General features: G+C 42.6%; 1 protein-coding gene across 2 annotated transcripts in view; it reads left to right on the plus strand.

The window, feature by feature from the left end:
• Positions 1-13,378, plus strand: part of KIF13B (kinesin family member 13B) — a 198,080-nt gene that overhangs the window by 177,540 nt on the left and 7,162 nt on the right. For both annotated transcript variants that reach the window (XM_059372373.1, XM_059372380.1), the window contains one exon: positions 12,703-12,765. In XM_059372373.1, the coding sequence (XP_059228356.1) occupies positions 12,703-12,765 (63 nt within the window). The remainder of the gene's footprint in view (positions 1-12,702; positions 12,766-13,378) is intronic.

Below are 13,378 nucleotides of genomic sequence, written 5' to 3' on the forward strand. Positions count from 1 at the left end.
GTACATGATAACCAAATAGACCATGAATGATAGCACATTCTTTTCTTTCTACTCTGCCCCCAACTTAATCTTTTTATCATTTGTAAAGCTGTTTCTCTCCATTTCCCACCAAACTATGATGAATGATATTAAAACTTCTTCCTCTTTTATATTTCTGTCTCAGTTCAGTTTGGAGGCCTAAGGTCCTTCTGTGAAATAGTCACAATAACGAAGAAACCCCCACGGACTTGCTGAACACCGCCCTTGGCGTCACTAGACCACACTTAGATTACTGCACTTGGTTCTGGATATGTTTCTACGGGAAATCCATTGACCCATTGGATTTATTTCAGGGGGTAACGTCAGAAATGATTTATGAGGAAGGATTAGAGGAGTTATTTATAGCCAACCAAACAATGACTAAGAGAGCTGACTGTATAAGCATTCAAGGGATGGTAGCACCAAGGCGGGGAGAACCGTGTAAGGGCGGCTGGCTACGGCAGGGGGTGGAAGGCGTGTAGAATGACAGAGATGAAATTAACAAAGAGAATGGTAGCAGCTGTGAATAAGTAGGATGATTTAGAGATACAGGGTGCTCTCTTAAAAGCAAAACAAAACACTGGTATTTCTGTCACTTCTGTTTTTAAAAAATAAGATTTTGAAAATGTAAAAATAGTCCTGGGATAGGTCCTATTCCTAGCACTCATTGCTATGTTTTCACTGTTAGATAGAAGAGAGGCAGAAGTTGTGTAATGAGGGAAGGATTATTCTCAAAAAAGTACTTTTAATCAGTGTGTCCTTGACATTTTCAAACAAGAGTGTTCGATACCCTCCCTCATGGAGAGATACAAACATCTAACCATGGTGAGACTCTAACGAAGTGATGAATGTTTATTAACTTGTTCTTTGGAGTCAGCAGGTTTTCAGATCAAGCTGCTGTTATTTTTTGGCATTCTATTTCAATATTTGGAAAGATCTCTGTGGATCTTTCCTTGTAGGGTAGAAGTTAGCAGTTTATTCTTAAGATTTAAAAACAAAGATTCTTATATTTTACAAAATGTTTTGGTTTGAACATATTCATAAAGATTTATGTTTCTCATTTTTATGGAGATTTGTTTTTGTTTGTAATCAATTTCTGAATTCCAGAAATGCAAAGATACTGCACTGAAAGAGGTGGCAGCTGACAAAATTGCTGTCTTTGACCTTCTGATGCAAGTTTAGTAACTAATCTGGAAAATAATGAACTGCAATTAATGAAATCTGTACTCATATTCAAGTGTGTTTCTCAGACAGCACATAAAATAATTGAAAGAACTTCCTGCTCTCTAATTAGTTAGATTGAGTTAATTTGGCATAATAGCTTTTTCCATGTATCTAGAAGTTTGTGTTCAGATGAAGCTATTTATGTACTTTAAACTTTGGGACTCCAGATGGTGTCTTTGGTTATCTGGAGAATTAAAGAGTTAATACTCAGATTTAATTTCCGCCATCGAAAGCACAGTCATATGTCTGGCTTATCTTTGTTGTACGGCTGTCCCTCTTTAGTGTCCTGCACTTTGCTTGGGATTGTCTTGTCAACCACAGGGATATTTTTCTCCATTTTCAATACTGCTTCCACCGTGGAGGAAGGACAAAGCCTTGAGGGGAGAGAGCAGCACCTTGCACATCTCAAATGCTGATTGAAAAGATGCCTGTGTAGTCGGTGATTCCATCTTTCATGCCAGCGATCCTTCCGTATTATAAAATGGAGAAAAAACACACCAACTACTAGTTCTTCCCTTGTGCACAAGATTCTGTTGTAGGGCTGCTCAGACTTGGACTCCCTTGATAAAACGAAGCATATAAATGCTTATCCTTGTGTCCTCATCACCAAGGATTCGTCACCATAACTAACAAAATAAGAAAAAAGGGTTTATGTCTTGTCTTCCAGCCTTCAGTGTTAATGTTTGGGTTCCTTAAAGAGTATGGATATGACCATTTCCCCCCTGTAATTTAGTAAGGAGCACACGTAATAAATATATTTGGATATGTTATGCTACATTCACTTGTTCCTGAGTTAACAAAGGCAAATTTGCACAGGCTTTCTGGAGTACAGACTTAAAAAAATTTTTTTTTCAATTCAAGGCACATGATTTCCATTCATTTGTTTTAGGATGAATTCTTAGGTACTTTTACTACTGTTAGTTTTCCAAAATCATGTTTTGCCATCTCTCTTTGTCCCAGAAATGTATGGATACTGTGTTGACAGATACTGATTGACAAGGTTCTCTTCACAATAAGGTATGGTCTTGATCTGAAAAATAACAAAAATGAGACTTTCTGAGGCAGTGCAGAAGTTGATTGAAGAGACCTTAGTCTGCTGGTCATTTTTTTCAGAAAATGTCATTGTATGCTTTTGTTTGAGGCTGTAGATGAGATATTGGCCAAACTGTTTTTGTTAAGTGCCATATAGTATTATTCTAGGCTTTGCAGGCCTGTCAAAACTAACCATAGACAATACTTAATAGTAAATGAGTATGGATATGTTTTAAGAAAATTTTAAATTTATAACCCCCAAATTTGAATTTCATAGAATTTTTTCATGTCACAAGGTATTCTTTTAGTATTTTGAAAATGCAAAAACCATTCTTAGCTTACCTGGTATACCAAACAGGTAACAGTCTAGATCTAGGCCCTATTTTATTTTATTTATTTTTAAAGATTTTATCCATCTATGTGACAGAAAGAGAGAGCACAAGCAGTGGGAGCAGCAGACAGAGGGAGAGGGAGAAAGCAGCCTTCCCGCTGAGCAGGGAGCCTGATGCAGGGCTCAATCCCAGGACCCTGGGATCATGACCTGAGCCAAAGGCAGATGCTTAACCAACTGAGTCACCAGGCATCCCAGGCCTTATTTAAAAAAAAAAAAAAAAAAGTTCTTTTAAGAAAGAATGCACAGGTTGGGGGTGAGCGGCGAGAGGGAGAGAGAGAGACTCCCAAGCAGACCTCATGCTCAGCACTGAGCCTGACATGGGGCTCAATCTCAGGACCCTGAGATCATGACCCGAGCCAAAACCAAGGCTTGCATTGAGTCACTCAGGTACCCCTAAAATTTTTAAGATTAGCAAATATTCTGGCTTTTAAGTAAATATACTTTGTATTTCATAGATATTTGAAAAACTAATAACTATTACTTTGAATGAAGTGAAATTATAGCCTTTAAAAAAAATGTTAAGTTTTTTGGGGGCAGCTGGGTGGCTCAGTCTGTTAAGCATCTCCCTTTGGCTTAGGTCATGATCTCAAGGTCCTGGGATCGAACCCAGAGTTGGGCTTCCTGCTCCATGGGGAGTCTGCTTTTCTCTCCCTCCACTTTCGAATAAGTAAATAAAATATTAAAAATAAAATAACATAGGGCGCCTGGGTGGCTCAGTGGGTTAAGCCACTGCCTTCGGCTCAGGTCATGATCTCAGGGTCCTGGGATGGAGTCCCACATCGGGCTCTCTGCTCAGCAGGGGGCCTGCTTCCCTTCCTCTCTCTCTGTGATCTCTTCCCTTCCTCTCTCCTACTGTGATCTCTCTCTGTCAAATAAATAAATAAATAATCTTTAAAGAAAATAATAAAATAACATAAAAATAAATAAGGTTTTTTTTTTAAAAAGATTTTATTAATTTACTTGGGAAGGAGCAAGCAAGGGGTAGAGAGGGCATGAGTGTGGTGGAAGGGAAGATCAGAGGAAGAGGAAGAAGCAGACTCCCCACCAAGCAGGGAACCTGATGTAGGGCTCCATCCCAGGATCCCAGGATCGTGACCTGAGCTGAAGGCAGACACTTAACCAACTGAGCCACCCAGGCACTCCATAAATTTTTTCACATAAATATTTAAGTAGCTGTTAACAATTATCATGTGGAAGTTTAAAAAGTAAACTAGATTCTATAAAAATAAACTGTATCTTTTCTGAGAACTCCAGAAATATAAATACATTTATATTTATTTATAATATAATATATCTACTATATTAATTAATTATATAATAATATATAATATATTTATATATATTTATATATATATATAAATAACATAGTGAAATTAATCTGTTTTGATGGTCTTATTCACTTTTATCCACTGATTAGATAGTTTACTTATTGATTGAAGAAATAGGCCTTTCAGGTTTTTTAATAATTAGGTTCTTCATTTGAAAGAAAATGGCCATAGAAAATGGCCAAAGGAAAGCCATATCCTTGAATGGATTTGGGGCTGATAAATACAAGGAGAATCTTTCAATGTATATTTTATATCAGATATAATTGTTGATTATTTAAGTTGGGCTTTTATAGTAAACCAAGCTAGAAATATCTTGGAAGACACCAATGGCTCCAGTGATGGGGAAGAGCATGCTATTTTACAAATGTGCTGAGTGCTTACTGTGTGCCAGGCATTTTATATGCATTAGCTCAACAGTGGTGCTGAGTTAGATCAGTGCCGTCCAATAGAAATTTGTGAGTTATACGCAATGTTTTAAAGTTTCTGGTAGGCACATTTAAAAAAAGTGAAATAGGTCAAATTGATTTTAGTAATACAGTTTACTTAATATAGTCATAATGTTATCATTTCAATCTGTAATCAAAAAATTACTGAGTTATTTCCTTCTTTTTTTTTCCTGTGAAATTCTTATTTTTTTTTAAGATTTTATTTATTTATTTGACAGACAGAGATCACAGGTAGGCAGAGAGGCAGGCAGAGAGAGAAAGGGGGAAGCAGGCACCCCACTGAGCAGAGAGCCTGATGCGGGGCTCGATCCCAGGACCCTGAGATCATGACCTGAGCTGAAGGCAGAGGCTTAACCCACTGAGCCCCCTGTGAAATTCTTGAAATCAGGTGTGTAGTTTATATTTCTAGCACATTTCAGTTCGGATGCTAAATTTTTGTCAGAAATCCTTGATCTGCCTTTGGCAGTTGAAAAAAAATAGATCCCTCTGCCCAAGGTGTTCCAAACATATTAAAGGCACTTTAATTTTTAAATTTACATATTATTCAGTAAAATTAAGTAAAATTAAAAATTTACTTCCTCAGTCGCACTAGCTTCATTTTGAGTGCTAAGTAGCTACGTGGGGCTGGTGGCCACCACATTGGACAGCACAGAGTTAGAGGGTGACTCTAGATACTCTGACATTGAGGAAAATGAGATTCAGATAGATAAAGCACCTCATCTAAGGTTACAGAGCATACTGAATGGCATGATGAACATTCAAGAAGTAAAGTTGAATGAACAGTTGTGATATTAAGAGATTTCACTGGATCCGATCAAAAATATTACCAGTGGGGGCACCTGGGAGGCTCAGTGGGTTAAAGCCTCTGCCTTCAGCTCAGGTCATGTTCCCAGGGTCCTGGGATCCAGCCCCACATTGGGCTCTCTGCTCAGCAGGGAGCCTGCCTCCTCCTCTCTCTCTGCCTGCCTCTCTGCCTACTTGTGATCTCTGTCAAATAAATAAATAAAATCTTTAAAAAAATATTACCAGTGGTTATATATATAGAATGAATGAATCTAAAGTATTTGAAGGAGGGACTTGTCAAGACATGGAAATACACTGAGTAGGACCTGTATGTATTTTATTTATTGCCCATTCCTTTCTAAAAATAATTATCTGTGGGGGTACCTGGGTGGCTCACTGGGTTGAGCATCTGACTTCAGGTGGGTCACAATCTTGGGGTCCTGGGCCTTAGCCCAGGTTGGGCTTCTTGCTTGGTGGAAAGTCTGCTTCCCATCACACTGTACTCTTCTTCTGCTTCTTCCCCTGCTTGACCTCTTTCTATCTCAATAAATAAAATATTTTAAGAAAAATTATCTATGGGCAATGAAGAATCATTGACTGTTTTTTTTTGGTGTGTGTGTTTTAGAAAGCTCTTGTGACTGCAGTTTGGAGGGTAGATTTGAAGAGGATAAAACCAAAAGAATCTATTCAAGTGTATATAAAAACCTCATGAAGCATTGTAATATTGGGCAGAAAAATTGTCACCTTCCCATGCCTGCATTGATACTTTGATGTCACCGATCAAAAGGGGCATGTGCCAGGTAGTGTAAAAGTGTGTCTGGTAGGGACCAGCTGGTGGCCACTTGTCATCCTCTCTGGATGGCTTTGCTTAGCGAATGCATGTGGGCTGGATTACCACCTTCCAGATGTGCAGCCCCTGAGGTGATCAGGTCTACACGAACAAACGACTGATGGGTTGGGTAGCATGCTGAGTTACTCATTTAAAATAAGACATATAATTGCCAGGCAGGTGGACAAAAGTGCTGCTTCACCAGATCACCCTGGAAAGCCAGAGTGTAAATCCTGAGACTGCTCCGTGAATGGGGACCACCTGCGGGAACCAGATCCTGCTGACGGCTGACGTGTCTGTCTTTGGACCAGCGTGGGTGCTTCCTTCAGCTTTCTTCCTGTGACATCACAATCCCCCTCTTGCAGCCCAACCACTCTACCTCTGATTAACATAATCTTTAGAAAGTATGTTTATATTAAGTTATTGCTGAGTCTTGATCTTTAGGTAATTGTACATGTATGGTTTTGTCCATTGTTTATTACTTTTTTTTTTTAAGATTTATTTATTTGTTTGACAGAGAGAGTGAGAGAGGGAATACAAGTAGGGGGGTGGGGAGGGAAAATCAGACTTCTTGCCGAGCAGAGAGCCTGATGTGGGGCTCAATCCCAGGACCCCGGGATCATGACTTGAGCCGGAGGCAGACGCTGAACTGGCTGAGCCACCCAGGTGGCCCTGTCCATTGTTTATTACTTTTATCAGTACATATTTGGAGATTAGAAAGTATTTTGTTTATATGCGCTCCGTCAGATTGGTTTTATTATATTTTTCTCACTTCAGCAGCATGAAAACCAAAGGTTGTCTACTGGTTATTTATAGCAAAGGTAAATCGTACATCTCATATTCTTGTGCTTGGTTAGAATTTTTAAGAAAGGGGGTACTGCCTAGCTGTCTCAGTTGATAGAATGTGTGACTCTTGATCTCGGGGTTGTAAGTTTGAGCCCCACATTGGGTGTAGAGATTACTTTAAAAAAAAAATCTTGAGGATCATACTTGCTTAGGAACTATTGGAAGATGACATTTGAGGGTATATCAAACTCAGTGTAAGGGGTGATTATTAGGAAACATTCATTTTTCAAACAAGAAAGAATGCATCAGAAAATTCAGTGTTTTGGACTGCAGTGATGATTTTTTGCTTTAAAATATTCTCCCTTCTACCCACCCCAGTGCCCAAATTTCAGAATGTCTATTCTTTTATTTTTTATTTTAAGATTTCATTTATTTATTTGCCAGAGAGGGAGAGGGAGAGAAAGAGAGAGGGGGTTGGGAAACACAAGCAGGGGGCGTGGCAGGCAGAGGAAGGAGCAGGCTCCCCGCTCTGAGCAAGGAGCCTGATACCGGACTCCATCCCAGGATCCCAGGGTCATGACCTGAGCTGAAGGCAGACACTTAACCAACTAAGACACCCAGGTGTCCCAAGAATGTCTGTTCTTTTTCTAAAATCTCTGTAAATGGAAAATTTGGCCTTTGTCATGTCACTTAAGTAATTAGCTTGTTCATTTACGTATGCATTTATTCAACATGAACAAACATGAAGTTACTCTTTTCTGTACGGGAATACAGAGATGAATGAGCCATAATCCCTACCCTTCAGAGAGCTAAATAGGGTGACATTACAGATGCCGTAATATGTGTATGTCTGGGACTGGCGTGGTGAAGGCATTTTCGGGAAGAGGAGGTCGTGCCTGAGCTGAGACTGATGCGCACTGGTGCTTACCAGGTAGCCCCGACTCCCTAGGGAAAAGGAAGGGCTCGAGGAAGGCTCCAGACAAGCAGTGTGGTCAGTTCAGAGTGGGGTTAGCATCACAAGCGAGGCACGAGTGCAGCCTCACAGGGAGGTGAGGGTCTTTACATGTTGCCAAGGTGTTAAAACTCTATGCTTTGAGGCAGAGGGGTCCCCCAGTAACTCAGATGCCTGGTTGAAATTCTGAGCTGATCTGCCCTGATTTCTTCATTCATGTGGCATGTGAAAACCAGAGTTAAAAAATGGTGGGTTATGATAAAGATGTGACCCTCATCTTTTCCCTTAAATACTTTTGAGTAGCTCTCTTGCTTGGAACCCACTCATCTGCTAAGCTTCAGTGATGCTCAGTGGACAGCGCGACTGCACGTTCAGCTGGTGCTTGGGGGTCGGTCCTTTTTCATCTCTGTGACTGGCTCACTGGGCAGCCTGAATGCATGTAACCACTGGGTGAATGTCTGCGAGCCTTGGTGTCTGTAGTGCGAGATGTAGATAATTATACTTCTATCCACTTGCCTCTTGGGACTTCTCCTTAATATTTATAGCTGCAAAAGACTTCGCAGTCATTTTTATTAATAGTTGCCAGATGTGTCGTAAGGATTAATGAACTTATGATCTGAAATGTTTTGAGCTCCTGGAATAGGAGGCAACTGCCTGCACCAGGGATGTGTAAAAGAGCATTAAAATGCAAACAATACACATTTGGCAATTTGAGCTCTTAGGTGTGAAGGACAAATGGCACACTTGAGATTTCAGTACACTTTGTAGGTATTTTTGGTATCCTTAATGAAGCTCCTGAATTCATCACAGGCCATTGCCCAACATACAAGGCTGGGTCCCCGCACCCTTGCACATGGGCCCACACACAGGCGCACATGTGCATGGACATGGGTTCTGCTAACACCACCATGACCCTTCTTCCTGTCATCCATCCTTCCTGGGCATCATCTTCGACTGTTTCTACCGCCTCCCCAGCCAGTTGTTTCCAGGTGTTCCGTAGTCTACCTCATAGCTCTAACTTTTCACTTCCTTTTCCTCTTTCCATCCAAGTTCAGGCTCTCAGTAGCTCTCCAGCAAACCCATGATGCAACTTCTTCATTGATCTCTCCAAGTTTCGTATCCCTATTTAAGGGTTAATCTTCTCCAAGCATAGCTCTTAGCACCAGTCATTCATTTACCTTTCATAGCTGGACTGCGGGTGAAAATCAACCATAAGCTCCCAAGACCTCCTGCACATGGCCCTAACCTGCTTCCCTCTGCCCCGTGCAGGTCACTCTAGATTATTCTTTCTTCCCCGAGATGTCCTGGCAGATTGAGTAGCTTTTCTGGGGGCAGAGGTGGCTGTAGAGGGAACACATCAGGCACAAAGAGGAGCATGCCTTTGCCTTGTCGTTCTTCATGTTGGAAGTATCCCTCTGCCCTGGGAAAGGCTGCTCAGTCTTCAAGGCCTGTCTCAAAGTCAGATCATCCCCGGGAGGATATTCTAGGCCTGTTTCATTTATCATCCCTTCCTCTGAATCTTCTTTGCGTTTGAAGCTTTCATTCTAGTATCTTTCGTTTTCCTTGATGTTTTGGTTATTTGCATACATGTCCTTGCTGGTCTGCTGAGAGCAAAGCCTGTGACATTGTGATCCTTGCGTTCTTCCCAGCACCTGTTGCAATGCCTTGTACGCTGGGAGACCTAAGTCTTTGTTGAACTGAATTTGTACAGTGAATCAGAGTCCCGGTTATTTCCTTCATGTAGGACAGCGTTATGGAAAAATCTAAAATACATCAAAGTAGAGAGACGACGACAGTGAATCCCTGTGTGCTTGTCACCTAGTTTCAGTAAAAATCAATACAGAGCTGGTCTTGTATGCCAGTACCCTGCCCCCTTTAGCCTGCACCTTTCAGAGTCCTTGGTTGGAGAAGTAGCCACCTGAGGCTCACTTGGCCAGAGCTGGCCTTTGGCAGCTGCCACCACCTGTTCGCACGGAGGGAGCCGCCCAGAGCTTCTAGCGTGGGAGCCAGAGAAGGAGGTGTGCTGTGAGTACCTGACTTTGCTCAGAACCCATTCAGACCCAGTCCCCTTTTCTTTGCGACACTGGGTTTAGCCATTTCAGGTATATGTCATCAGTCAGTGTCCTGATTCCCCCTTCCTCTGAGTGGTGGGCTCGGGGTGGGCCATTGAGAGCGACTGGTGGTGCAGGGAAACCTGTGAGGGAGACCTGAGGTCTTAGTGTGATGGCCCAGAACCATGATGTGGGGCTCTGGGAGCCTGGAAGCCCATGGATTCACTGATGCCACAGTGTCACAAGCCTATCCCTTCACTCATGGCAGCAGATATTTTTTTTTTTAAGCATTGACTGGAGTTTTCTAATTCTCCTGAGTCCTGGGGGAAAGTGTTAGGTTATGTTTCCGTGCTCTGTTCAGGAGGGCAAGAGTCCTCTCATCTTAGAAGAGGCTCCTTTTTAGGTGGTTACATTCCACTCTTGGTGGGATTTTATGTGTTTATGCTTTAAAGTGGAATGTTTCACCCCAATCTGGTCTGTTTTAGAGACGATCTAACTCAAGAATGTAAGTATTTTGGAGTTTGAGCTTAAGAGACTTTTTTTCTGCCTTTACGAAGGAGTAAAGGAACACCTTTCCATTTGTAGGGGACTTTAGATACTATGGGAGAAAGTAAATACAAAAAGAAAGATGATGAGAGACTGTGGATTCTGAGAAACAAGCTAAGGGTTTTGGAGGGGAAGGGTGTGGGGGGCTGGGTGAGCATGGTGGTGGGTATTAAGGAGGGCACGTATTGTATGGAGCACTGGGTGTGGTGCATAAACAATGAATCTTAGAACATGAAAAAATAAAATTAAGATGTCAAAATAAAATCATATATTAAAAAAGACAGCAGCCCCTGTATTCAAGGACTATAAGGTAGAGTGAGATACTTGCTTGAAAATAACTCTGTCACTTGTCTACCGAGCTGCCAGTAGAGTGGAGGAATGGAGATTCCCACAGGTGGTGTGAGAGAGGGGAGAAGCGATGTGTCACGCGAGTTGAGGGGACCTACTTACTGCTCCAGGCATCCCGGGAGAGGCTGGAAGGCCTGTGGTTCAGGCCCTCATCTCATCCAGTGGCCTTGCCCCAGCCCCCCAAGTGTCCTCCCTCATCCTCTTCCGTTGGCCTCTCACATTGTCTTCCTTAAACCTGCCATTGATCGTGGCTGTCCCTGGCCCTAAGCCCCCAGTGACTCCCCAGTGTTTGCAGGATAAAAAGTAACATTCCTTTAGTTTATCCCTAGGTCTTCCCATCTGTTTACCCATATCTCCTATCATGTCGTACTTAATCGCCTGGCCTCTGTGTCTTTTCTCAAATCCCACTGCCGCTCCCTAATTCAGCAGAGTTAATCACTTCTTGCTCTTTTCTCCCAAAGACAGTTGCAAGGTGTAACTGGTTATAGTGGTGCCCTTTGCCAAAACGCAGTTATTTGGTGCTGTGAACTCAGGCTAACCTTCTAAGTGCACAGTCCTATTCCACATAGGCTTTTGTCCCTTCAGTAAGAGTTTGGGCTGCTCAGTAGGAAGCCGGACTTCGGCTGTCCAGCCTTGGTGCCTGCAGACAGTCTAAAGCATCCTGATGGCGTAGAAGCCATCGTGGGAACTGGGAGGCCCTGAAGTACCTAGGGTCAGAAGAAAGGAAAGGGAAAGACAAGAAATCTGCCTCTCTACACAATTTAGATTAGGTAAGAGATGAGCGGTCAGCTACTTTTCCTTTTGGATCCAACAAGAGAAAAGACACTCCTACTGCATGGAAATGAACCACGACACCAAATTTTGCTGCCTCCTGTGAGGCTGTGCTGGCAGAATCCTCTGGGAGCTGGGCATTCTGAGGCAAGGTCCAGACTCTGGTCCTGGAACAGGGAGACCAGAGAAGGGGCCAGAGGCTGGTTGATGGAATAAAGGCAGAAGTGGTAGATTTGTAGTTTCTTCAAGAAAATCCTGTCAGTTTCTGTATCCCAACGCCATTGTAAACCCAGCAGCTGCTAAAAGAATGTCTGATTTCTTCTCTTTTGCACTTACCAGCTTCTTCTTCTGACCTCTCTCTTTCTTAACCTGGTGCTCTTTTTTTTTTTTTTTTTCTTTTTAACATTCCTTGAACTGCTTGTCCATAAGTAATGATGTCCTTTCTTGTGCTATTGCTCACACAGCCATTAATTCAGGCTCTTATCCCCTCTCATCTGTTCAGTTGCTGGAGTCTCATCAGTGATCTGCCTACCTTAGTCTTGAAGTATTTCTCCAGTCCCTTTGCCTTCTACTACCAGATCCATCTTCTCAAGCCCCTGCTTTCTTCATCTCTGGTGGTCCTCATCCTTACCTGATTGGGATACCAAATCCTCCCTCCATATATCTGTCCTTCTCTGGGCTATGCCCCAGAGGTGGGCTCTAGCCAGACCGGCTTCCTCACTCCTCACTTCCTGTGACGACACTCTCCGGTCCTGCTAGGGCACCAGTTCTCCCTGCCCGTCAAGGCTTGGTTTGTGTTCTGCCTCCTGCCTGAAGCCTTCGTCCTGATCTTTCCTGTTCCAACCCTTTGTCTCTAGCTTCCAGAACAGCCCTTGATGAACACGTGCAGTATGTGAGAGGAGAGAGAGCCTGTGAGTGTGTAAACATGCCCTGTATGTTACTGTTCTGGCACATTTCTGGTGTTGCCAGCTGCTTGCTGTGTCCTTACTGCTTACATTTCCCTGTGTAGTGCAGCACCACTAGCCCTTGGCATGCCTACTTGGAAGTGACTTACCAGAATTCCCAAAAGTTGTGAAAGTTTATTTCAACTAGGTCCTCCTGACGGGCTTTCCAGTCTGTTCAGTGAAAACCTCTAGTTATCTCTGTTCTGCTTCTCTCAGTCCCTCACGCCTGCCTGTTCACTTGTTTCCTCAGCCCGTGCCCCGAATCATGGTGCAATGTGCCTTGGCGGACGCTGGGACCACCGGAGCTCTGGAGGTGAGTCAGACGGGTGGGGGGTGGGCCGGGGACAGAGGGACACCTTCACTGGTGGCAGCCCCACGTGTAGGGGGGTGGCCCCGATGCTGTAACTGTTGAGTCCACACCCGTGGGTTTCTCATTTTAACGTTCCTGTTTTGATAATTAGCTGTAATATAGGTCACTGTCTTCTCCCTCTATATTTTCCTTGTTCCACTTTTCTATTTTCAACTTGTTAATCATATGATTGCTAAACTTTTAGGTGCTTGACTGCTAATGTAGTCTGTTGCTTTAATAGCCCACTGCTAGGCAAAGGCGATTTCTATAAACAGAACAATCTCCTTATTCCAAGTGTTTGCTTAATTCTCAGTTTTACATTTCATTCTGATTCATGATATCAGCGTGAAAAGACTAATGCTAAGCTGGGGAGAAAATAGTCTCTTATGATCTCCCACAGATGAACAGCACTTCTCATCTTATGAATAGCAAATCTATTTTCTCCCACTGTGTGTTCATTCTCTTAGGAAATGCTGTATCTTCATCGGAAAATTTTATTTATTAAAACAACAGAAAAAAGGGCAAATAATTTGGAAGGGAATTCAGCCCTCCACGGATTCAGTCCTTTCTGAAGGGC

The sequence above is a fragment of the Mustela nigripes genome, chromosome 1 (assembly GCF_022355385.1).
Source record: "Mustela nigripes isolate SB6536 chromosome 1, MUSNIG.SB6536, whole genome shotgun sequence".
In the NCBI taxonomy this organism is placed as follows: Eukaryota; Metazoa; Chordata; class Mammalia; order Carnivora; family Mustelidae; genus Mustela; species Mustela nigripes.